Raw genomic sequence first — 25,697 nt, forward strand, 5'->3', positions numbered from 1 at the left:
TACTTCTGCCAGTACCTGGTCTCCTATTTTTCAAACTTCACAGAAGCTCTCCTGCGAGTTCGAGTCTCGGTCCAGCACACAGTTTTAATCTGCCAGGAAGTTTCATATCAGCGCACACTCCGGTGCAGATTGAAAATCTCATTCTGGAAACATCCCCCAGCCTACGGGTAAGCCATGTCTCCACAATATCCTTTCCTTCCAGGAGTGCTAGTTCTGCAGGTTCGTAAGAGAGCTTCTGTGAAGTTTGGGAGGTAGGAGACGAGGTACTGGAAGAAGTAAAGCTGTGAGGGCGGGGCGTGAGTTGTGCTTGGGTAGTTCAGACGGTAGAGCATGAAAGACAAAGGTCCTGAGTTCGAGTCTCGGTCTGGCAAGCAGTATTAATCTGCCAGGAAGTTTGTAATGAAGATATTTACAGAACAAGCCTCCAACACTTGACATTACAGAACCCTGCAGTGACCGAATTAACGTAATTCCTGCCTCAGTTATACCACATCACTTCCTTTTTATGCACCAATTTCTCTATTGGTACTAGCCCCATGCCAGTTATCGTTCAAAGACTCAGGAGTGATTTTCTCAGGCAATAGATTTTGGATAGGCCAGACAGTAGACAATGGGGAATTAAGGATGTATACAATCATGAGGGAAGCCAGGGTCACCTTATGTGTCTCGTGCTTAGCAGTGTTAAATTTGAGATTTAACCAGGATAAGGAACGATTCAACTTCGTTTAGGGCTCAGCACGAAAAATGATTAAGGCCGACTTTAGATTTCCATTAACAAACTCTGTGAAGAACGGTTGAGGCTAATAAGGGGTTTTAGTTGCATGTTTGACTCCATTCTGAAAGCGAAAATCTCGACATTCCCTCTACTCGAAGGTAGGCGCATTGTCTGTAATCATCACCCTAGGAGGACCAAACAAGGGAAATATCTTTACGAGATGTTGGATGCTTTATCCTTCCATTACTCCTCCACTTGGCACTAACCAAGTGAACCGCAAGAACGCACCCACAGCGACAGAAATATGATGATACCCACCCTGAGTGTGTGGGAGACATCCCACGTAATCAACAAACAAACGTTCCATTAGTTTCTCAGGCTGGGTGGACTGCAGCTGCCCCCTGTGCCCTTCAGGGTTGGGTTTCGCCACCTTAAAAGCCTGACACTGGCTCACCATCTTCCTCACGTACAGTAATGGCCATGTCAGATTTTTTAAATTTTTTTTATCATCTCATAAATCCCGAGGTGACCACCTGTCACTAATTCATGGTAGTACCTAACGACAGCTGGTACCAAAACCACAGGGAAGCAGATTTTCACTCCCCCATCATGGTGCATATGCAGAGTTCATGCCGTGGTGCTTACCGAATCTCAATCTGCACGTGACGAGATCTAACCCTGGATCATGCTCCTGAGGTTCCTTCAGATCCGCCAACAGAGCTTGCACCTCTGTGAGAACAGCCCCCATGACCCCAACCACTTCTGAATTCTCAGGAGTACCATGTTCCTCCTCTTGCTCCTCAAACATTCGGCTGAGGGTATCAGCTTCCACATCATCTTGGCCCCTTATATGGCGCACCAAAAAACGAAACGCCAAGATTTGCACAGCCCAGCATGCGATATGTCTCGTCTTACGAGATCGAACTAGAACCCAACTAACGGCCTGGTTATGCATCTCCAAGGTAAACTCCTGATGTTCCAAATAATACTTAAATTTAATTTTTAAATGGCAACCAATACCTCTAACACTTCTATATGTTAGGGTTCAGTACTCCGTGTACTGTTCTTGGAGCAAGACTGCAACAACATCCGAGTTGGAGACGTCTGTCTGGACAATAAGGGCCTGTTCGAAATCGGGAATCGCCAAAACAGGAGCATTGCTCAGAGGTTTTTCAAGAGCATCAAATACGACCTGCTGGTTTCCCACCCAGCTAAAGGGTTATCCTTTCTTGAGCAGACCGTTCAAAGGTGTTGCTAGCTCGGCAAGATTCAGCACAAATTTATGAAAGAACCACGCTGATAAAATTGGCTACCCTCGTTTGGTCTTTGGCAGACGGAACTTGCATGTGATTCAGGTCGTAGATTGGTTTACCTGGGCTCCTCTGTAGAGACAAGATGGCCCAAAAAACAGATTCCCCCTCATGTTAAATCAATCTTTGACAGCTTGACAGCCAGCCTGATCTCTCTGAGTCTCACAAGCACCTCCTGAAAGTGTCTGACATGTTCGGAAAACTACTTGCTATATATTACAAAGTTATCAAAATAGTTGTAGAAATGTTTGAAATTAATACCCCTAGCACAGAATCAAGCAATCTGGTTAGTACCGCCACTCCTGTGGATAAGCCGAACGGAACCCGATTGAATTCATATAGGTTCCAGTATGTTTCGAAGGCTGCAATCTCTTAGGACTCTTTAGCTAATGGGATTTGGTAGTACGCTTGATTGATACTGTGTCCCTGCAAACAGAGAGAAATAATTTTGTAAATCTGAGAGAGAGACAAACTCCAAAATCACCATGTGATTTAGCGATGGTAATCTAAAACTGGCCATAGCAACCAAAAAAGTCAAGGATGCCTACGTTGATGTTGACGGCCAGATAATCCCATCCATTAACATCTCCTCTAACAACTTCTGAAAGACTTTCATTTTAGATGGGTACAATCGATAGGGCGATTGTCTAACAGGCACCTGATCTGAGAGTTGGATGTGATACTGTATCCCATTGATGACTGCTAGCTTCTTAGTTAATACTTCGGGAAACTCCAGCAAGACTTTAAGTAAATCCTTTATTTTGTATGGTGACAAATGCTCTATTTAAAATTCACCAAACTCATCATCTGCCCTACACAACCTTCACCACCTGGAATAGCTGCGTAATATGAACTTGAGTGATGGCTGCAACCCAAAATAAAATTTCTCTCCAAAAAATCTAAAATTAACCCTGTCTGCTTAATGAATCACACCCAAACAAAAGTTCGGTACTCAAATCCTTCATCATAAACACACCAATAGGCCATGAAAAATCTTTAATTCTACAAGAAACTCACAAGAATCCCACCAAGGGGAGCACTTGACCATTCACAGTTCTACAATTCTCAAATACAGGTTTAATGTCAGAATATTTATGTATTATGTCGACGCCGGGAATACCACTCACGACTTAACACGGATGCGCTGCTACCCGAGTCCAAGAGGGTGCACAGAGACTCGTGATTAATGTTTACAGAGACCCACGGGAGTGAATCACCTGTTACCATCCTTACCCCATTACAAGCATGCTGCAAGGTAGCTGGCCAATGTCCAGGCGGCGTCCCCTGGCGTCAGCTGTCTGAATGCTTGGTGTGGGGAGACTGGCATCGTCAGGCGAAATGATCCAACAATCCACAGCGATAACGACTTCTATTAACGGCACCAACATTTCTAAACCAAAGCTTTCCGCTCGTCGGAACGAACCGAGGGTTGCATCTTGCTCTCTCGCCTTCGGTCAGTCTGTTTAGCCCCTCCCACACTGAGCTACGTCACTATAATTACAGGGCTTATTTGCAAACAAAATATAGGAATGGTCCCCCAGTTTTATCTCTTGTAAGATGGTGAAAACTACCTCCGATTACGGCTAGTTCGTTTGAAATCCAGGTGCTGCCTTGCATACATCGCTGACATAATCGATCAATCATTGTTGTGGGTGTTGCATGTGAAAGAAATACTGATTCGTTAAATCTTCTTTGACTCCAACTGACACTGGCTCTCTCAGAATTCTGATGCATGAATCCTACAAACATGCTCACTCCCTCATAGTGACGATCACTATCTCAGCCCAGGACCTGTGACACCAAGGTTATAAAAGTCGCAAAATGACCTGAAATACTTTAAACACTCTAACCTGCCTTTCCACATCCACGGTAAAAAATAAAACTCTTACTATCTGTTGGAAGGTGTCAATAGCGAGAGAATCTACTCCTTGAAAAGGTCATAAGAGTGTTAGGTAGCTTAACAAACTGGGACATTGTTTTATCTGAACTACTCTCCCTTCTACGCAGAGAACTACTAATGTTTTCTAATAAAAGAGTACTTTCCTCTCCACTCACCCCACTCCAAGGCACTTAACCTAAACTGAAACCTGGTACTGTAAGTCACTTACACTCGACTTCTCTTTTGAATCATGGGCTATCAAATAAAATCCTCCATATGAACAAACCATTGAGAAATCTGAGCCTGAACACGATACACCTGTGCATGAGATGGACTGCTATCTTTCATAAACCCAGTATCTTATTCAAAGTCCGAGAGGAAAGAGACACAGTATTCAATAACAACACTCACCTGGCCAATATGAGCCACTGTTACCTGTATTGGACACTCTGATGCTCCATGCAACAGTGCTGACAGCTCCACGACGTCCCCTTCCTCAGATTGCGCATGAATATGAAGTTTGTAATGAAGTTTGTAGCATAACTGCTGTTTCTCCAGGCAGCTCACTCCCAATACCACTCAAGCGCCCTTAGTATTGCCAAGTAGACCGAAAATCTATAGCAATAACAGTTGTCACAAAACAAAAATCCTATTGTAACTTTATTAAAAGGATAGGAAGACACGAATGGCGCTCAGTTCAAAGGCAACCTCCAAAGGCAACGGCGTTCTGGTACCATTTTCATACATGACTTGCTGTCCCTGGTTGCCTTGGGATCAGAAGGACTGGACCAAAGGGGCATTGAACATTATTCATGGCACCGACAAGTTTTAAAATACATTTATTGAACATACATTAATCAAATGTGTTTCACATCAAATCATAAGACCAATGCTTCTATTATAAACAAGTATTAAAAGAAAATTATTCAAAAGGTTAACACTTGTATGAGCAACTAGTGTTCTTGACATCTGCTTAAGAAGAATCACTGACAACGTTACTGGTCATAACAAGTTACCACAGTTAGGAAAAATGCGTACATAAGTGGACTCTGCTTTCAAGTACGGCACTCCTTGGTTAACAACATAGCCCAAGCTTTCCGGATGTCTTACAAACAGTCATGCCAGTACCCAGGCTCCACCATTCTGCAACATAAATATGAACAGATCACATTAATGAACATTTATAGCCATTGTGGGACTGGTCCCAAGATCAAATAAGCTTTAAGTGACAACAAGCAATGATAGTGCAAAGGTCAGCAAGTTTTCTTAAACTCCAAAGCCGAACCAGACAATTATTTCTGAAATAATTAAATGTGTCGAAGATATTTACAATGATAAAGCTCTGATTCTATAGGCTGTGGAATCCCACAATGACAGAATTAACATAACACTCGCACATGATGAAGGCAAAACAAAATAATAACCATTTCAAAATGTAATAACTCATTAAATAAAGGCCAGCTTAAAGATCCATGCCACATGCACCCACAAGGTGAGATCGCGGCATTAATAAATAACTTAAGCCTGGGGCTGGAGCAGTCCATTTCACAATTTTAACAGCTGAGAATTGCATGGTCAGGTCAGAGATCCTTATTAATTGTTGTGAAAGTTTACAATCTTAAATGGAGACATAAGCGCTGGCCAGCCAAGAAAACAACACAAGAAGATAGTTCACTTAAAGGCTTAAAGATCTAAGAAAGCTTGGTCTCTGGCATAAGTGAACAGTACTTGAGCAGCCACATGCAACTTGCTGTTAAGACAAACCATGTTTACGAAACCGCTACCAAAATATGATTGCCAGCAAGAACTCACAAAACTTAAGGTACATAGGAAACACCTCCTGAGATCAAACAAACAGTCAAAATACACAATCTATGTATCAATGATTTCCCTTTTAAAAAACGAAATTCTAAATCTAACACACTGCAAATATATACACCAATACCATTTCAAGTTAGGAAGGCTGAGCAGTGATTCCAATTCGACCGTTAATTATAGGTAACACAGAGTCAACAGCTTCTAAATTAAATGGAAGAGAGGCCATGGTGATGGTACTGCAAACGACCGCTTGCGAAGCAACACACACATGTGTATAATAATACTGTATCAGATGGCTTAATGCTGAACATGAACATTTACAAGAAAGAATGTTCTAGAAGTTGCTCACCCAGATTAATGCAGAAAGATGACAGCAGAGATGAAGCTTGGAGAGGCCAAATGTGATTCCATTTGATCATGGAGGTAAGAATAGAGGGAGACGCTGTGACGTCACAGCTGTGAAGCTATGTGAAGCCGAGGGTAGCCATCTCAGTCCGACCAAAACATTGCTGCTGTAAGCTTGTGTGCATAGGCTTGTCGCTCGCTTTTGGAAGAATTTTGCGTTATTATGGTAACTTGTGTGGTGTTCGGATGTACGAATCGTTCTGATTCAATTCAATTCAATTTATTAGCGTCCTTGTAGTACATCATCGAAATGACATAGGACTTGTCAATAAATATTACAATTTAAAATACATATACATGAAAATTTGTAATTGAATTTACTTGTCACTTAGACATTACAATTTTAATAGAACTTTTAGAACATTAACATAAAAATATACAAGTAGGATAACAACGTACAAAAAAAAAGTTAGTGATTCTCACATCAAAGATTATTTACATTCTTACATTAACACTGTTTCACACTTTCATAGAAACAGCAAGTATTTAAATGTGAGCAGTTACACATATTTATTATGTCAGGGAAATATTAACTGCACTTTTATTGTCAACGATTCATAAACTCTTCAATACTGTAAAAACTATTGCTCAATAACATGTTTTTAAATTCTCTTTTAAATATGAACAGTTTTGGTATTATTTTTAGTTCTTTGGGGAGAGCACTGTAGAGGATTTTGGGTTGGTATAGTACACTTTCGTAATACATAGCTGTTTTATGAATTTCTCTGTGGAAATCATTCCTATTCCTTGTTTCGTAGTTGTGAAATTCTCTGTTTAATGTAGAAAATTCCTCGTGTTCTTATAAGAAACATATGCTTTCATATATGTATAAAGATGGTAGTGTCATGATTTTTAATTCTTTGAAAGCTTGCCTACAAGAGTCTCTATATTCTATACCTTTTATTATTCTGACTGCCTTCTTTTGTAGTCTAAATGAGTGTTTTGTTAGACTGATGTTCCCCCAAAACTGTACGCCGTATCTTAATAAACTGTGCATGAATGAGAAATAAACACATAACACTGTTTTAATATTACATGAGCTTTTAAGCATTCTAAGTATATAACATGTTTGACTTAATTTTTTGTTCAATGATATTACATGCTTTTCCCATCTTAAGTGTTCATCAAACCATACTCCCAAGAATTTAGTGTATGATGCTTGTTCAATCTTACACTTACCCAGTTCTACTGTAAGGTTAGTTTTTATTTTATTTGTAATATGTCTGAAGTTGATCCACGTTGTTTTTTTGGCATTCACAATGAGTCTGTTTTCATTAAACCATCTGTCTGCTTCGTCTGTTGCTAATGTGACTTTTTCCTGTAAGTCAGCTTCACTATTTGCTTTAACAAACAAACTTGTATCATCAGCAAACAGTACTGCCTCTGCTTCAGATAGCTGACTTGGTAAGTCATTGATAAATATTAAAAACAGTAATGGCCCTAATACAGATCCCTGGGGTACTCCCTACAAAACTCTCTCGAATATTGATGAATATGTCCTATCTGCCTGGCTTATCTCCACCTTCTGATACCTGTCTGACAGATATGATTCAAACCATTTGTGGGCAACTCCACGTATCCCATAGGCACATAACTTCCTAAGCAGTAACTTATGGTCGATGACATCAAAGGCCTTTGATAAGTCTAAAAACAATCCACAATTTAATTCCTTTCTGTTTATGGAGTTTAGAACAAGTTGCAAAAAATTGAAGATAGCTGTTTCAGTTGAGTTATTTTTACGGAAACCATTTTGCGCATTAACCAATATGCAAAATCGAAGGGAATAACATTTCATGTGTAAGTTGTCTTGTTAAGTGTGATTTTACAACTTCATTGTGAATGAATGTGTGCTACATCGGTACTTGTACTATAGCGTGTTTTTCTCCTGTATGATTTTAGATTTCCTAAAAATGAAAGTCGTAAAGCTCTGTGGGAGAATGCCGTGAGGAGGAAGAATTGGCGTGCGTCTAAATGGAGCACTATATGTTCTCAGCATTTCCGAGAAGAGGACATAGACCGAACTTCCCTTTCAACAGTAAGGCTCTGAGAAAATGCTGTACCATCAGTTTTCCCTACACACCCAAAACATTTGCAAAAGGTATGTTAATTCAAAGAATTAAATTCTTAGTTTTCAAGTTCACATTTCAGTATAATACGTACGTATCATCGATAATCGAAGTGTTGAGTAACTCACTTTGTCTTCATCATGTACCAAATTAAAAGCTAACACTACATTAACTGGAGTAAAGTATAGGCCTAAACAGTACACTGTGTAGATTTGCCATTCTATGTACCATATTTCAGTAAATATTGGTGGTAATGAACAATGTTTCCCAGTAGAGTAATGTAACTGAAATGTCCCAGTACGTATTACAAACAAATTGTATTTATGGGGCTTTGGAGGGAGGGTATAGCTAACTTAGTTTTCAGTTTCTATTATTTAGCTCTAACTCCGAAAGTAATGGAATACACGTGTGAAGTAAATTATATCAGTTATGTGAATATTTAAGGCAGTAGTTTGTGAACATCTCACTTTGTCTGGTCTACTGTGTTGTACAACATTTTTATTGCACTGTCTTTGCTAGTTAATGGCAGTTATGTTTTAGGAGTAATTGATACAGCTCTAGTTTTACTTATATATGTTGTTTTTGGGAGGATTCCTTCAGGTCATTTGAATACATTAATTTCACTTTCCACCTGATTAGGTCCTTACACATAGCTTTTGCCTAGGAATGATTCCATGCTGTATATAGAATTTAAGAGGGGAGGTGCTGGAACACTGAAGTGTTTCTGCAGCTACACAGTATGTTATAAAGAGATAATCTGGTTCTCCAAATTGTCATGTAGAAACAAATTTATGAAACTCCTTTTTGATGAGCATCAGCCTCTGCACACAAGAGAATATTTGAGAAGAAAATTCAGGTTCGCTGTTTAGATTATGAGACTACTGAAGCTAACAAGTTTGTCTGGTATAATTATTTAGTGAAGTCACAGAAATTAACACTTGGGCTGTGTTAAATATAACTCTGTATTTGGGTTAAGCACAGCAAATGAACATTTCTTTTGTTTGATGCACTATTCATTGACATTCTCCATTGAAAGATATCATTGATTAAAAAGCTTTGGCAGTACCTTCTTGTTAACATTATCCACAACTGTGGAACATTGAATATGCACCAACCACTAATGCAAAATTAGATATAACACACAATTTTATATCATTAACTGTTGGACCGGTAACTTGTTAACTGACAGCACCCATAGCGATACAGTGTGATAGTTAAACAAGACACCCCAGCAGAAATATTTTACATGTTCAAAGTTTATATTTTTTCAATAAGTGTGTATTAATTGTAGCTTCGCACATGGGAGGCATTTCAAGTTGTCTGCTGAACACAACAACGGTTTTTGTTAGAGTAATGAGTATTTTATGAACAAGATAAATAGTTGCTGGAAAAATAGAATTTATATTTCTGGAAAGGACTAAGAATAGGAGTAATTAGTGGGCTGTAACATGCTGTTCATGACAAAGACTGTAACACCTTCAACCATCTGTTAAAAACAGTTCTTAATGTTTTCCATCCATTTATTTCATTTAGGGAGACAAGAAGAGAAAGCCACCATTGTGGAAGGAGAGCTCTTCCTTTCCATCTTCAGTTTTGGCTCCCGTCAGCAGAGTGCAGGATGAAGAAGTTCCTGCTCTTGTTCCTGAGTACACTGCAGGACCACCAGAACGTAGTCAGACATCCTCTGAAAGTGAGGAACTGAAGACGAAGTGTGAACACCTCATAAGAAAAACTGATCAGTACAAAAAAAAACAAATTAAAACTCTTCAGCAGTCTAAGCGACGACTTAAGAAGAAAGTGGCTTCTTTGAGTGCTATCATTAAGGTACTGAAGGACAAGCATCTTGTGAATGAAAGTTCACTAAATATACTAGAAAGCATACCTGGAATGCAGAGAGACTTGCTGCAGTGACAAACTGCGAAAGCTGGGGCACAGGCTGTACCTAGGTCATACAGCCCAGAACTGCGCTCCTTTGCCTTAACACTGCATTTTTATTCCCACAGGGCGTATAATTATGTTAGGCGCTGTTTTAATACATGTTTGCCACACCGCAGAACATTAACAAAGTGGTACCAGTGTGTGGGTGGAGCACCTGGCTTCACATCCGAGGCGTTTAAGGTAATCACGGCAGAAGCTAGTCACCGTGAAACAAAGTTTCCAACTATATGTAGCTTGGTAGTTGATGAAATTGCCATCAGGCAACATGTAGAATTTGATGGTATATGCTATTATGGTTATGTTGACATGGGGTCATCTGTAGACACATAATTTGCCCATTGTCAAAGAAGCATTTGTGCTCATGCTTGTGGCTATTAATGCTTCTTGGAAGCTCCCAGTTGGGTATTTCCTGACTGCTGGTATAACTGGTGAGCAAAAAGCCGAGATAGTTACACAGTGCATTGATCTTGCCAATTCAAGTTGTGTGAAAGTTGTTTCGCTCACATGTGATGGTTCAGCTAGCAATTTGTCAATGGCTAGATGTTTAGGCTGCAATCTCAATTGTGAAACTTTGAAAAGTACTTTTTCAGTTGAAGGGAATGATCATCAAATGTCATTTTTCGTAGACCCTCCACATATGTTGAAACTTGTGCGCAACGCTTTAGGAGATAAAAAATTTCTTTGGGATGAGCAAGGTGGTGTCATTTCTTGGCACTTTTTGGAACTGTTACATAAATTACAGGTCAAGGAAGGGCTCCACATAGGCAACAAGATCACTGCCAGTCACTTTAATATTTTTTAAAATAAAATGAAGGTGAAACTGGCTACTCAGCTGCTTAGCAATTCTGTGGCAGATGCCATACAGTACTGTTGTGATATGAAACTCGCAGGTTTTGAACAGGCATCTGCAACAGTAAAATTTATACGCATTTTCAACTCTCTCTTTGATGTCTGCAATTCCAGTACACTTTTACAAAGTGATTTCAAGCAGGCATTAAATACAGCAAATTTTAGTGCTGTAGAGGGATTTCTTTTAAAGGCACAGAGGTACATCAAGGAACTCACTGTTGGTCCAAATCCTCAAGCAATGAGAGTTGTTGACTCAAATAGAAAGACAGGGTTTATTGGATTCCTGGTGCGTATATCCAGTGTTTTACACATGTATAGCAAAGTAGTGGGGACACAAACTCATACCCCTCTATTGAAGTTTCTGCCTCTTTACAAATGTTCTCAGGACCACTTGGAAATGTTTTTTAGTGCCATCCGAAGTCGTGGTGGTTGGAATAACAACCCCACTGCTCACCAGTTTGTTGCAGCATACAAGAGGCTACTAATTCATAGTGAGATCCGTGGATCAGAAAGAGGGAATTGTATAACTTTGGAAGATATTCCCATTCTTACTTTCAGTAGTTCCGATGTTGAAGATCACATAAATAACACTTCGGAACAGTGGCAGTTACTAAGCAGCATGGAAAATAGTGCAGCAACAACTGACAACGACCACGATTACTTTGCTACTGGAATTTATCTCTCTGAAGTGGCAGTCCATATTGTAGTATATATAGCTGGATTTGTGGTGCGTCACTTAGAGAAAACCTTAAAACGTGAACCATGTTTATCCGTGTTGAGAGGGGATGGTAGCCATGTTGCTTATTCTCTCATTCATAGAAAGAGTAGGGGATGGTTGGTTTTACCATCGAATGATGTTGTTGACATCTGGGAAATACGGAAGCGTCTGATCCCACCCATCGGCTTTGACCCATGAAGTCACAAATATGGCGGAAACGACCATAAACGACAATTCCAATATCATGGATATAAAATCGTTGCATACGTATCATAAAGACGAAAATACATAGAAAAACAACACACACACAGGTTTCACAAAAAGCCTAATGACTAACGGGACAAGCGTGGGAAATTGGGGGTTTTTGGGTGGGGAGAAACTAAATGTAAACAAATTTAGCCACCCACCACCATACAAAACCACGCAAGACGACGAAAAAAATCGACATCACAAAACTCACCAAATACCACAAAACACATTATTATCTGGAATCGGACACTTCCCTTGACCTATATAGATCTACAGTAGCTCCCGATCCCATAAATTGGGATCGAACACTTCCCTTGACCTAAATAGCTCAACAGCAACTCCCGATCCCATCTCCCATTACAAAAATCAACATACTCCACCAAAAATTGAGATTGAACACTTCCCTCCAACTATATAGCTCAATAGCAGCTCCCAATCCCATAACTTAGGATCGACCACTACCCTTGACCTATGTGGCTCAAAAACATCTCCCAATACGAATACCAATACCAACCTCCACAGCCACAAATTTCAATGAAACACTTCCCTATACCCCAATACACAACACATACGCCAAAAACAAAAAAATGAGAACTTACCACAAGAAAGTTCCAGCCCCACAAACTAGATTGGCCACCACAATCACACACAAATGCACACGCAAACATACACACACACACACACACACACACACACACACACACACACACACACACACACACACACGCACGCACGCACGCACACACGCACACCCACCCACCCACGCACGCACACCCACCCACGCACACACACACACACACACACACACACACGCACACACACACACCCACCCACACACACACACACATGCACACCCACCCACCCACGCACACACACCCACCCACGCACACCCATGCACGCACGCCCACCCACGCACGCACGCCCAACCACGCACGCACGCCCACCCACGCACGCACGCCCACCAACCCACGCACGCCCACCAACCCACGCACGCCCACCAACCAACGCACGCCCACCAACCCACGCACGCCCACCAACCCACCCTCGCCCACCCACCCACCCACCCACCCACCCACCCACCCACGCACGCACGCACACACACACACACACACACACACACACGTGCGAGCACGCAAACCAACAAAAAAATACTGAACCAAAAGAAAAACCCAACCCACCCACACCTCAACCCCCTCCCCCCAACCCCAAAATAAAAAACCCACAAAAACAAAAAACAAATGCAACATAAAAACATCTCAATCACACACTACAACTCAACAAAAACTTCAACAAAATAGATCCTCCACAACTAAAACAAAAAACAAACACACTCCCCCCCCCACCTTAACAAACTCTATACAACAAAATAAACCACCCACCCCACCCTGAACCACAGCCACCCACCCACCTACCCATCCCACCCTAACTAACCACTTTTGGCCTATACATTTTACCCACAGCCCTTAAGAAAACCCGAACAATACAATAGCCCTCTGGGACACTCTTCCGCCAACAGTACTCATCTAAATGAGACTGAAGGTTGGAAGAGCGCCTCTTACCCCTCCCAAGAACTGACTTAACCGCCCCCCACATCCCCTCCCCTGTCTCATAATTCTTAAACTCTAAACTATGGTTCACTACTAAATGATTGAATCCCCTCTCACCCAACCCCCTATAAGATGAAAAAGCATCAGAAACTATTGTGGACCCCGGCTCTATATATTCCTCAATTAACCCCACTAATTCAGCCTTCGACCTCCCTTCCACAACCCTAAAAACACATTCGGAACCCCCATCCCCTGGAACAACAGCCCCCCACACCCAAAGACCAGCCACAGACTTCCCCCTCCCATACTTCCTTTTCCCAAACTGTGACTCGTCCACCTCCACAGCCACCCCATGCCCCCCCAACTTACCCCTGTACTTAATAAATTCCGAACACACTTCACGACAAAAGGAATACCAATCTAAAACAGTCCTCTCACTCACACCAGTCTCATGCGCGCAAAAACTCTGTGGAGATCTATAACAAAAATAATATGTAACAAGCACAATCTCACGCATGCCCAATCTAGACTTCTCGAACCAGGTACCGCGCCGTATGGAACGCCATATGTCATCTTTGCGACAGCGCCACATGTAACTGTACCTGGTCAGAGAGGCCGGAACTTTAACCAATTTCATAGGTTCACGGCACACACCGCACTTCACGACCTCGGCAATTAAGCCAAATAGCTGAAGAAATTTAATCAGCTCTAAAGCTGTCTCCCCCATCATAGCCCTCAACCGAGAACTATTAATCTGGTCTTCCATATCCATTCCTGAACAAAAAACCACAACCGAATACATTTAATAACAAACCCACCCGACGTACAGCAATCATCATTACATTAACCATCACACACAACCGTTAACTCACTGATACAAAATTCCTCTTCAAAAAGACGCACGCAGCACTCACCACTGAGCAACAGCAAACTGAGCCCAACACACCAAACAAACGAAAACCATGAACATACCACCAGAGGGCACAACAAACAACAACACGCCATCTGCAAACACGCCACACTCACAAACCAAACTCCACGCCGTAATGATGTCACACACCGTGTGTGTGTGTGTGTGTGTGTGTGTGTGTGTGTAGACCACATGAAAATTGGACTATCATATGATACTGCTGATTAAAGCAATTGCCCCACGATACCTCCTGACACGGCAAAAACATGCAGCCAAGAGAATAAGTGATGCATTGCATGAAAATAAAATCAGGACAACCTATACAAAACTGGTACTCTTTAAAGGTCAATAACTGATATTTGTACACAGAAGTCTAGTGTGTGAGGCATCTTGTATAAAGCACTCTTTATATTGAGGCAAACTGGGAATGTAACCGTATTGCAATTAATAAATGATGCACATTCTTCCTTTTCCATTATGTCTATGTTGTTATAACCAGCTACAAAATGTTTGTGATGTCTGTATCTTAAAACGACACTCCTGGAAATGGAAAAAAGAACACATTGACACCGCACCGCCACTTCCCAGCAAATTAGGGACACTGTTGCTCCTGGGGTATCGGCGAGGACCATTCGCAACCGTCTCCATGAAGCTGGGCTACGGTCCTGCACACCGTTAGGCCGTCTTCCGCTCACGCCCCAACATCGTGCAGCCCGCCTCCAGTGGTGTCGCGACAGGCGTGAATGGAGGGACGAATGGAGACGTGTCGTCTTCAGCGATGAGAGTCGCTTCTGCCTTGGTGCCAATGATGGTCGTATGCGTGTTTGGCGCCGTGCAGGTGAGCGCCACAATCAGGACTGCATACGACCGAGGCACACAGGGCCAACACCCGGCATCATGGTGTGGGTAGCCATCTCCTACACTGGCCGTACACCACTGGTGATCGTCGAGGGGACACTGAATAGTGCACGGTACATCCAAACCGTCATCGAACCCATCGTTCTACCATTCCTAGACCGGCAAGGGAACTTGCTGTTCTAACAGGTCAATGCACGTCCGCATGTATCCCGTGCCACCCAACGTGCTCTAGAAGGTGTAAGTCAACTACCCTGGCCAGCAAGATCTCCGGATCTGTCCCCCATTGAGCATCTTTGGGACTGTATGAAGCGTCGTCTCACGCGGTCTGCACGTCCAGCACGAACGCTGGTCCAACTGAGACGCCAGGTGGAAATGGCATGGCAAGCCGTTCCACAGGACTACATCCAGCATCTCTACGATCGTCTCCATGGGAGATTAGCAGCCTGCATTGCTGCGAAAGGTGGATATACACTGTACTAGTGCCAACATTGTGCATGCTCTGTTGCCTGTGTCTATGTGCCTGTGGTTCTGTCAGTGTGATCATGTGATGTATCTGACCCCAGGAATGTGTCAATAAAGTTTCCACTTCCTGGGACAATGAATTCACGGTGTTCTTATTTCAATTTCCAGGAGTGTATTAGTACTAGCATATTCAGTGTATCTATGAAAATTTGTTCCTGGTGTGTGATGGAGTCAGACAATTATAATTTTATGTGTGTGTGTGTGTGTGTAATACCTTTCAAATATATCTTCCGCAAACCAACATTTGGAACTACATTATATGTAGTGTACATTGTATGTAGAGTGTTTCCAAGTGATTGGTACTCCACCATACCGGTATGCAGTACTGGTTCTGCAATAGCTTGTGATCTGTGTGCTTCCAAATGGGACATACATTTCTTTTTGAAATATTTAGCCATTGTTTGGCAGAGTATGCTGTAGTATGTTCTAGCCAGTGTTGTCAATGAAGTTTCCGCGAGTGACAACATATTGAGAAATAGAATTGCCTAATTTTTGTCACATTGAAATACATTCCTATCATTGTGTGATATGTTATGGTTTTTGCTTGTGTGTCATTACAAATTATATTTTTTGGTGATCTAGTCCAACAGTGGTTTACTCTCAAAAAATGAGAGATAGTAGTGTTCGCAGGTGGGCGTTATTGGTTTTTCACTGCTTCATTGGGCACTAAATTTTCTAGCAGTCTCTCCCCTAATCCATTGAAATGTAACCCATGTGTTGTACAGAAACTACAGCCCACAACGTTTATATCTGTAGTAAGACATATTTTATAAATGATTGCATATTTTCTTATGTTTATTTGCTTGACTACTTTCCTGGTTTATGCAAGACCACTGTGATAAAATCATATGTATGTGGAATGGTAAATAGTATTACATTTGTATCAGTCAGGCGACTGAGACATTTCTTTCATTCTCAACAAGCAATGATGTGGACTTTGTTACAATTTCATATGTTTTTTTACATAGAACTGTGTTATTTTTAAATTCCACAATCTTGTGAAAAAGGCAGTTAACTGAAAAGTCACATTGTAATAATTTTTCTGTATACCTGTAACAAGCAGTTCAACGAAGTGGATAACAACAGATCAAGAAAAGCTTTTTTGCTGGAATAAAATTCTGAATATAGTACCTAATATTTATGCTTTATTTCATTCCCAGTTCCCGTACTTTTTATGAATGAATAAGGAATACATAGCCTATATTTTTATTAGGATAATGATTTCAAAAGCAAATCCTAGTTTCATGTTAGTAAAACTTTGTCATTGGCAAGCAATGAAGCTTCTGCTTATTGGTTGAGACATTCCACACTTCTCAAACTATGATGTAAAGTTTTGCTCCATGATCTGTATCAATCCCTTCATCATTTCATTTTGTACCACTGTAAATACCTGTCAGCTTGCATTTAAAAGAATGAAAGTTATAAAATAGGGAATGACATAAACAAAGCTCAATGAAGAATGGTTTATGCCTAAGCTACCTAAAAACACTGGGACATTGTTGTCCTGTTAACAAATCTCTTCCATACCAAAATAAGAACTTGGAACCTAAGGTAAGTAAGCAATAAGTAGAACTCCTTACTAATATTAAAATGAGTCCCATAGCAGATGAAAATTGGAACACTGTTATACTGCCTTGGCTAACAGACATGTCATTTAAGTGCTGCTGCTGCAGTTGATTTGTTAGTTACTAAAAAAAGTGCCCCAGTCTCATATTAGAGCTGCTGCATATCACTTAAGAGAAGAAATGTGGGTATGTATTTAGGTGTGTATGAACTGTATGGCAAAGAGTTTTGTTTTCTTCCTCAGGGACAATGTTATCCAAACTGAAAGTACCTGTTTTGTGTATTAACAAACACCTAATTTATATTTCTTGGGATTCTCCACAGTTATATTCCACTTGACACTGGAATGAAGTGGTGCACAATGTGACAGGTTGTTGGCAAAACATTAACTCACATTGAGTTATTTTATCAGACTTATTTATCTGCTGCTTCATTGTTTAAATAATTAACAACAAAGACCAATCATTTGGTTGCCTCTTCAGATATATATGGTGGTCAGAACCGCAATCAGTCTGTTACACATTAGTAAATAGCTGCTACAATACATCATTCTGAACTCAAACAACTGAAAAGTTTTGGTTTGTATGTCACGAAATTCGGAAAAGACGTCGTCACTTTTCGTAAATCTGGCACTGCTTCGTCCAATCAGATGATCGTAAGAATAAGTAAAGGAAGAACCCTAGTTTGTGATACACGTTGATTACTGAATTAACAAAATTGTATCGTTTACATTGAAGACTAGCTATTCGTAATATTACATTAAAAACTATTTTTAATCAGAAGAAACGCGGAATTTCACCTTTACGAGGTTTTATTTTAAACAAAAACTTTGAAACAACCAATCTGATGACGTTACAAGCGTATATGGTGCAATTAGCGACTTTAATACACGCAGCGATATAGCACACTGGCAATGTTTTGGTCAGAGTGTCATGGCAGCGAGCCATGCCCCCATGGCTTCAAAACGTAGTACGGCTGGGATATGTAGCGCCATCTCCCCTTGTTCTTACCTCCATGCGTTTCATCAGGATTTCCAAAATGACGTCCCACAGAAGAATTCTGCAGATTAGTGGTGGATATCTTCCTGCTAACCAGAAGGCTCCAACTCAATCCGTTTGTGTTGCCTTCCATCAAAGTACATTTTCGGGTCAGCACCAGGCAACAAACCTTCGGATCTATGGAAGTGGCCCACACAGCCACAACACTGACCGATTCTACCATTACTACTAGTGGTGGGCAGGAAATCGCGTATCTGTTAGAAATCACACTGACTGAGAAGTCACAGATATCACAGTAGCAACTTTACAGAATCTAACTGCGATTTCAGTCACAGTTAGCAGTCGCAAGTAGTATTTCATATTCAAAGACGTGAGCCATCTATTGGTCGAATTTAGCACTGCTTTCTGTGATTTCAGTGACAAGTCGCAACTAAGAGTCGCAAGTAGCAACTAAAAAGCGCGGTTAACAGTGGCATCTGTTGGCCAAAGTTCGTACTACGCCCATCTCTGCGATACACTATTGAGTCCAACTGCGATTTCCGTGACAAGTCGCAACTAAGAGTCGCAAGTAGCAACTAAAAAGCGCAGTTAGCACTGCCATCTGTTGAGCAAAGTTCATACTACGCTATTCGCTACCGAGTCAAACTGCGATTTCTGTGACAAATAGCAACTAAGAGTCGCAAGTAGCAACTAAAAAGCGCAGTTAACATACTTTTCCTAGTGTCATCTGTTGACCGACGTACGTACTTCGTTATGAGAGCCTTGTGCCTCACGAGACCGATGTGCTGTGTGTGCATATGAAGGGCTTATTTCAATAGTGGTACAAGTCCATTTTTGTTCATTTTGAGATACAGAGGCGTAAAGTTAAATGAGCGCTGACAAATCTGCATTTGAGATACCAGAAATATTCAAGCATATGGCTTCTTGCTAGGAATGAACTTTTATTTATGTTTGTTTGGATCACTAATTTCAGAAGCATTATAGACAGAAAAGTGGAGGTAATGGACTTGTACCACTATTGAAATAATCCCTTCATATTATATGACGACATGCACATTCAGCATCAGTTATGGTTGGTCAAATACTGCTGTGACCCTGAATGTATTATATTAATAAGAAGCAACATTACCTTTTTCTCCTGAAAATATCAAGTAACGTAACAAATGTGTTTGATTCTGCTTCCAATATGACAGTTTTGGTTAATACTCCACATGACTACAGGACTTTGCAATGTTAACACAGCAGAACTCAGACATCTGTATACGTGTAGTGAAATGAAAACAGTGTTATTGAGTCATATGAATGCCTCACTTTTGTTCCGACACAGTTTAAGACTCGGGAGAAAAGTTTTACACCTGGTGTTCTACATGGCAACTTCACACACAAGAACTTTTTGCCGACACTACTACCACCTACATAAGTAAGCTTTTCCTGTGTTACTTTCAAGTAATGCACTTAAGCTATTCCTGAGTTAACTGGAAGATCTGTACTTCCCACTTTCATATCAACAGCCTCAAAATGCATATTGTAGACTTCGGGATATGTTACAGGTCAGTGTCACACCAAGATTGTGGAGAAAGGGGGGGGAGGGGGGGCGGCATGTCACTCTCCAACAAGTGTTTACCAATAAGTAAGTGGCGGAAAATTATGGGTATAGGACGGCTTAAACATGTGGAAAATGAGATTTTTATTATTCACTCACTGTATTTGACATTTATTATTCCTTTAAAATCGCACAACAACTTCAATAAAACACAGTTTAATCATTCACACACTTATTTCACAATTATTTCACTTTTAAACTGCAAATCCTCTAAGAGCTGTCTTGAATCTTCAGGAGTCTCTCTCAAAAACAGCCTTGATGTGGATAGATACGTACAGCAACCAGTAATCAGAGTCAGAACTGTGTCTGCAAAAACACAAGGATTATTAAACAATTTTTGCTGTCATTAATTACTAGCAATATAATTGTCAGAGTAGATTGCTAATATTTGCTATAATGAATATCACATTTGCAAGAACGATCTCACTGAAGTAATTAAGTCCATCGAAACGCTTAGAAACTAACCTCTCATCTAACGAAAACGGTCTAAAGACGCAGTGGCAATTTCTTCAGATCTGTTGGCAATGATATTTTGAGTTATCACTTTACTGAGTGACTGAAATGTAGTTCAGGTACCTGTGAACATAACAATATGTTAGAATTCATTTTCTAAATACGAACTATTACGGTACTGTACGGCTACTTACATATTAATTACACTATTAATATTTTCACAGTTGTTTCTTTAGTGCAAAATTAAAGCCAACAGAAGAAAAAACGTAAAACATACTTGCCAATGACAGTTTTGTTGAGATGCAATTTTCTGTGTTGACAGATGTAACTTTTTCATACGGTGGTAAGTCGCAGAAATCGCAGGAATCACAGAAATCGCAGAAGTAGCAGAAGTCACAGAAATCGCAGAAATCGCGGAAGTAGCAGAAATCGCAGAAATAGCAGTGGCGGAGGGATACACGACCTTAACTGCGACTCTTAGCTGCGACAAATCACAGTTAAGAATAACAGATACTGAAAAGTAGCATTCACAGAAATCACTGATATCGGAAAATCGCAGTTTAGCCCATCACTAATTACTACCTACATTTCGACTATCTCGGCTCGCTCCTGCTGCACCTCGCGCCCTCTTTTCTGGCAAAACATAACGAATGCGAGAGGGTGACGCGAGATATCGAACGCAGCGTGGCTCACTTTGCAAAAACAAAATTTATGAAGTTGCTTTGACCATTAATAAATTTTCTCGTTGCTGGTTCTTTAATTATGATACTGCAATCTAAGACAAAAGAAACAATGCACCGTGAACGAATTAACCAGATTCGTTGGAAATCGGTAAATGCGATGCACATTTACAGACAGACAAATGGTTACAGATTCAGAAAAACTGGATGACTTATTCAAGAGCATGAGCTTCACAAATTGAGCAAGTGAATAGTCCATTGATCCATCTCTGGCCCTTCTGCAAGCATATATTCGGCTTGCCATTGACTGATAGAGTTGTTGGATGTCCTCTTGAGGGACATTGTGCCAAATTCTGTTCATCTGGCACATTCAGTCGTGCAAATTCCGAACTTGTTCGAGGGCCCTGTTCATAATATGCCAGAGTTTCTCAGTTGGGGAGAGAGCTGGTGAGCTTGGTGGCGAAGTTAGGGTTAGGTAAGCACAAATACAAACAGTAAAAATTCTTGCCTTGTGTGAGCGCACATTATCTTGCTGAAATGTAAGCCCAGGATGGCTTGCCATGAGGGGCAACAAAACGAGGTGCTCAATATCATCGATGTAACACTGAGCAGTAACAGTGCTGCAGTGACAACCAAACGGGTCCTGCCCTGAAAATAAATGGCACGCAAGACCATCACTCCTGGTTTTTGAGCTGTATGGCGGGAGACAATTGGATTGGTATCTCACTGCTGTCCATGGTGTCTTCAGACACATTGTCGCTGGTCATTTGGGCTCAGTTGGAACTGCGACTCGTTGCTGAAAGTAATTCTAATCCAGTTGCTTGTCTTCATGCTTGCCGAACCCTACCTTGACCAGCAAGTTCTTCGGATCTCTCCCCAGTTGAGAATGTTTTGAGCATTACAAGCAAGGACCTCCAATCAGCTCAGAATTTCGACCATCTAACTCCAATTGACAGAATTTGGCACTATATCACGCAGGAAGACAGCTAGCAACACTATCAAAAAGTATCAATCCGAATAATTGTTTGCATAAGGGATAATGAGGGGCCAACACAATATTGGCCTTCTCAATTTGTGTAGCTCTTTCTATCGAATAAATCATTCAATTTTTCTGAAACTATAATCATTTGACTGTCTGTACATGTACATCATATCTACCAATATCAATCTCGTTTGGATAATTCCTTCATGGTGCATCTCTTTTTTTTGTCTTAGAGTGTATATTCCGACCTTTTCTATGACTGATGGCATCTCATAGTCTACATTTCATCATTTAGTATCAGGCTAAGCGAAGTGACACTGAGTTGATGTTTCACTTAGTGTCACCACACCACCATTTGACACTGATTTCGTTGGCCATTACATTCTTTTCCGTTTATGTCTAATGTAAATCAGTCCTCCACAAAAAGAAAACCGAAGATCGAGTATTAAACTATACATCAAAGTCAATCACTCCAATCTTAGCTAAAGTGATGGAGTCTATTATGAACTATCAGTTTTTTGATTACTTTGAGGAAAAAAGTCTTTTCCATGATGCATGAAACTGTTTTCGAAAGGGAAAGTCCACAACTAATACTGCTTTACACACATTTAAAAATTAAAAATAAAGCTGGGTTTCTAAGAGACAGAGTCGGTGGAATTTGAGCAAAGCATTAGATTGCACTTCCCATAAAACGTTACTTAAAAAATTAAAATGCTGTGGTGCAGTACATGCTGTTGTAGGTACTCTTCAGTGCTACTGAGAAAATAATCCAACCAGTGACATCTCAGGAGAAGAAACAGAACAGGATGTTCCACCCAGCCCCTCTCCTCTTTCCCATTTTTGTAAACGACCTAATTCAAAATGATAATACGCTACACCTGGTCAATGAAACTATTGTTATTGAAAAATGGAAAATTCAACTCAAGTAGTCCTGGAATCAGATAAGCTATTTGGAAATGCCAAGGAATGTTCCACCTCATATAAAACGAAAAGAAATGCAGACAAAACTCAGTATGCAGTATGCATCCCCTGCAAAAGTATATTTCTGAGAAATGAAGAAATTGTTAATTTACTAGATTGTGTAACACATGGAATGGACACAATGAGTATACACGCGAGAAACATCACTTGTAGTACAGCCCTTAAAGAGATTTAAAAGCGCAATTACAGACCAACATCTGCTAATTGTATATCATGCCTTCTTTGATAAGCATATTACCTATGGACTACAGCTTTAAGGTCTTCCATAAGTGTGCAAGGATGTGCTGTTACTGCAGAAGAAAGCAGTAAGAACTATTACATCGAGTAGGTGACGGGAGTATTGCACACCATTATTCACAAAACTGGGAATAATGACTGCTTACAGCCATCATGTATTTGTGTGCCTCCTTGATGTTAAGCAAAATCTAGATCCCTTCAGCAAGAGACCTGAGACATGTGACCACCAGACCTTCAACAAAGAGAACACAAGTGTACTAACATATCAGCTGTCCAAATGAAGGAGACAGCTTTCTGACAAGTGCCTTGCAAATGTGCATGTCACTGCACATGGAAGTGCAGGTCCTGTCACTGGAGAGGTTCAAGTCCAGGAATTTTTTGACTTTAAGAAAAGTGAATAGATTTTTGGAACTTTCTCCAAAACTAAAAAATCCGTCAGAGAACTAAAATGTCAGTGGTAAATGAAATGTTTGTCTCGTATAATGCTTAATTTGTTCACTTTTTTGTAAATTACATATCATTTGGATTGTAATCTGTCGATTTTGTAATTTTTTGTGGGGTCTATCCAGCCATGGCTGGTGAACGACACAGACTTGGTAATAAGTAATAAATCGTAATAAATCTTGATTGGCACTTAATCGAACAGACTGTTAAAACATTCTACAATATATTACAAATGGCAGCACTGACACAGGCTGCCAACGGAACAGAACTAAATGGAACATCAGTGTCAAGGCTTCATGCGAATAATGCTTCGACACTGGTGGGGGATCAGTTGTGTCATCTGCTAACATTAGATGTCAACTTAGTCCCACAGCGCTCTTCATATTATAGTAACAGATTTCGTGCTTTTCTGACTTCTCGGCTTTTATTTTATCATTTCTTTGGTTTTCGTAATACGCTGCAAATACTCATTTAAGATTTGGATATTTTTTTCCATGAGTGTTCCTTCACAAAAGAGGACAGATATTTGAAAGCGAAGAGCGATCTAAGTTTTACAGTACCTGGATGCAGAAAAAGTCTAAGGGTGCAAAAACCAACATAAGTTGATGAAGCAATTTGCATTAAATAACACTATTCTTCAACAGTGAAAAAGTCATCTCTATTGAAGGAGAAAAATACTGTGGTTTTGACATTATTTTGTACTTAGAAAGGGAAAAACAATGAGCACTGCAAAAATCCTCTATGTATTATATTCAATATTTGTTTAATGGATTTGTACGTGTACATTACCTCTAGAAAAAATCGATAATCTGAAATATTTGGACGACACTTTTACTATCTTTTTACTTCTCAGCTATTTACTATACAATCATTATCTAGAATGTCCATTATGTATTTTACTTTGGTCATTAACATTCTTAGTCATTGCAAGTTTCTTAATTATGATGGCTCTATTCTGATGATTTGCAACATAGATGGAATCTGATGACTTCATTTTCACCATGTGGTATTTGACTAAGGAGAGTGATATCATGCTGATATTCTGTCTAAGGTGAACAATTCATCATTTTACAATGATGTCATCATTTGGTCTGTTCTGTTCCACTGACATCAAGTATGAATAGATCTTAGTTGTCTTTTACAAAGTCATACTTTTCTATTACATATTTTACTCTTTTTTGAAACAATAATGACTGTTAGGGTCAGATTAATTGTTGTGTATTGTTTTGGTGAGTATGGGGTAGCCACAATTTTTCATCCTGCATCAGCATTTTAACACTGGGACACTAGGAAACTGATGACAGGATGACATCAGTTATCTCCATCACAATATTCCGTTTACAATTTTACAGTAGATACAAATGTTGCCAATAATCATACCCTTCATGGTATCTTTATCAACACATCACTGCTCATGGAACCATTTAACAAACAACACAAGTGTATGAATATATCACAAAGTAAAAGCTTCCCAGAATGAATCAGTGGTTCGAAGACTTCTGGTTCAAATTGGTCAATTAGAACTGACAGACCGCCATGCCATCCTCTGCCCATGGCATTATTTGAATGCAATATGGAGAGGTACACTCTCCTGTTTCTCAGTTGGTATCTTGTGGATGAGTACACCCCATTCCAGTCCCTCCACAAAGGAAAAATTCATGGTGGCAGCGGGAATCTAACCCAAGTCCTGTAGAAAGCAACCGGAAACAGTGACCACTGAGCTATGGAGGTGGACTAGCTAGAAAATAAATGGACCTTAGTCTGTCCTAGATAGCTGTACACATTTCCTTAAAAGACACAGCAACTGTGCTCTCTGTCCACACCCAAAACAGTCTGTTTCACCATCTGACATCAGATTTTGATTCCGTGAGAGTTACAGGAGTCAGGACTTTCTAGTGGGAAATTTTTTTGCACAACTTGTATCACACTCTGTTGGTCATTATTTGTACAGCAGATATCATCGAATTTGCTT

General features: G+C 40.4%; 1 protein-coding gene across 1 annotated transcript; it reads left to right on the forward strand.

Moving 5' to 3' along the window:
* The first annotated feature begins 10,939 nt into the window (after nucleotides 1-10,939).
* Nucleotides 10,940-14,756, forward strand: LOC126092781 (uncharacterized). The gene is made up of 2 exons (XM_049908509.1): nucleotides 10,940-11,864; nucleotides 14,635-14,756. Exons 1-2 carry the CDS (start codon nucleotides 10,940-10,942, stop codon nucleotides 14,754-14,756), a joined length of 1,047 nt encoding a protein of 348 aa, XP_049764466.1.
* Nucleotides 14,757-25,697: the final 10,941 nt, after the last annotated feature.

Source organism: Schistocerca cancellata, chromosome 7 (genome assembly GCF_023864275.1).
Source record: "Schistocerca cancellata isolate TAMUIC-IGC-003103 chromosome 7, iqSchCanc2.1, whole genome shotgun sequence".
Taxonomy (NCBI): Eukaryota; Metazoa; Arthropoda; class Insecta; order Orthoptera; family Acrididae; genus Schistocerca; species Schistocerca cancellata.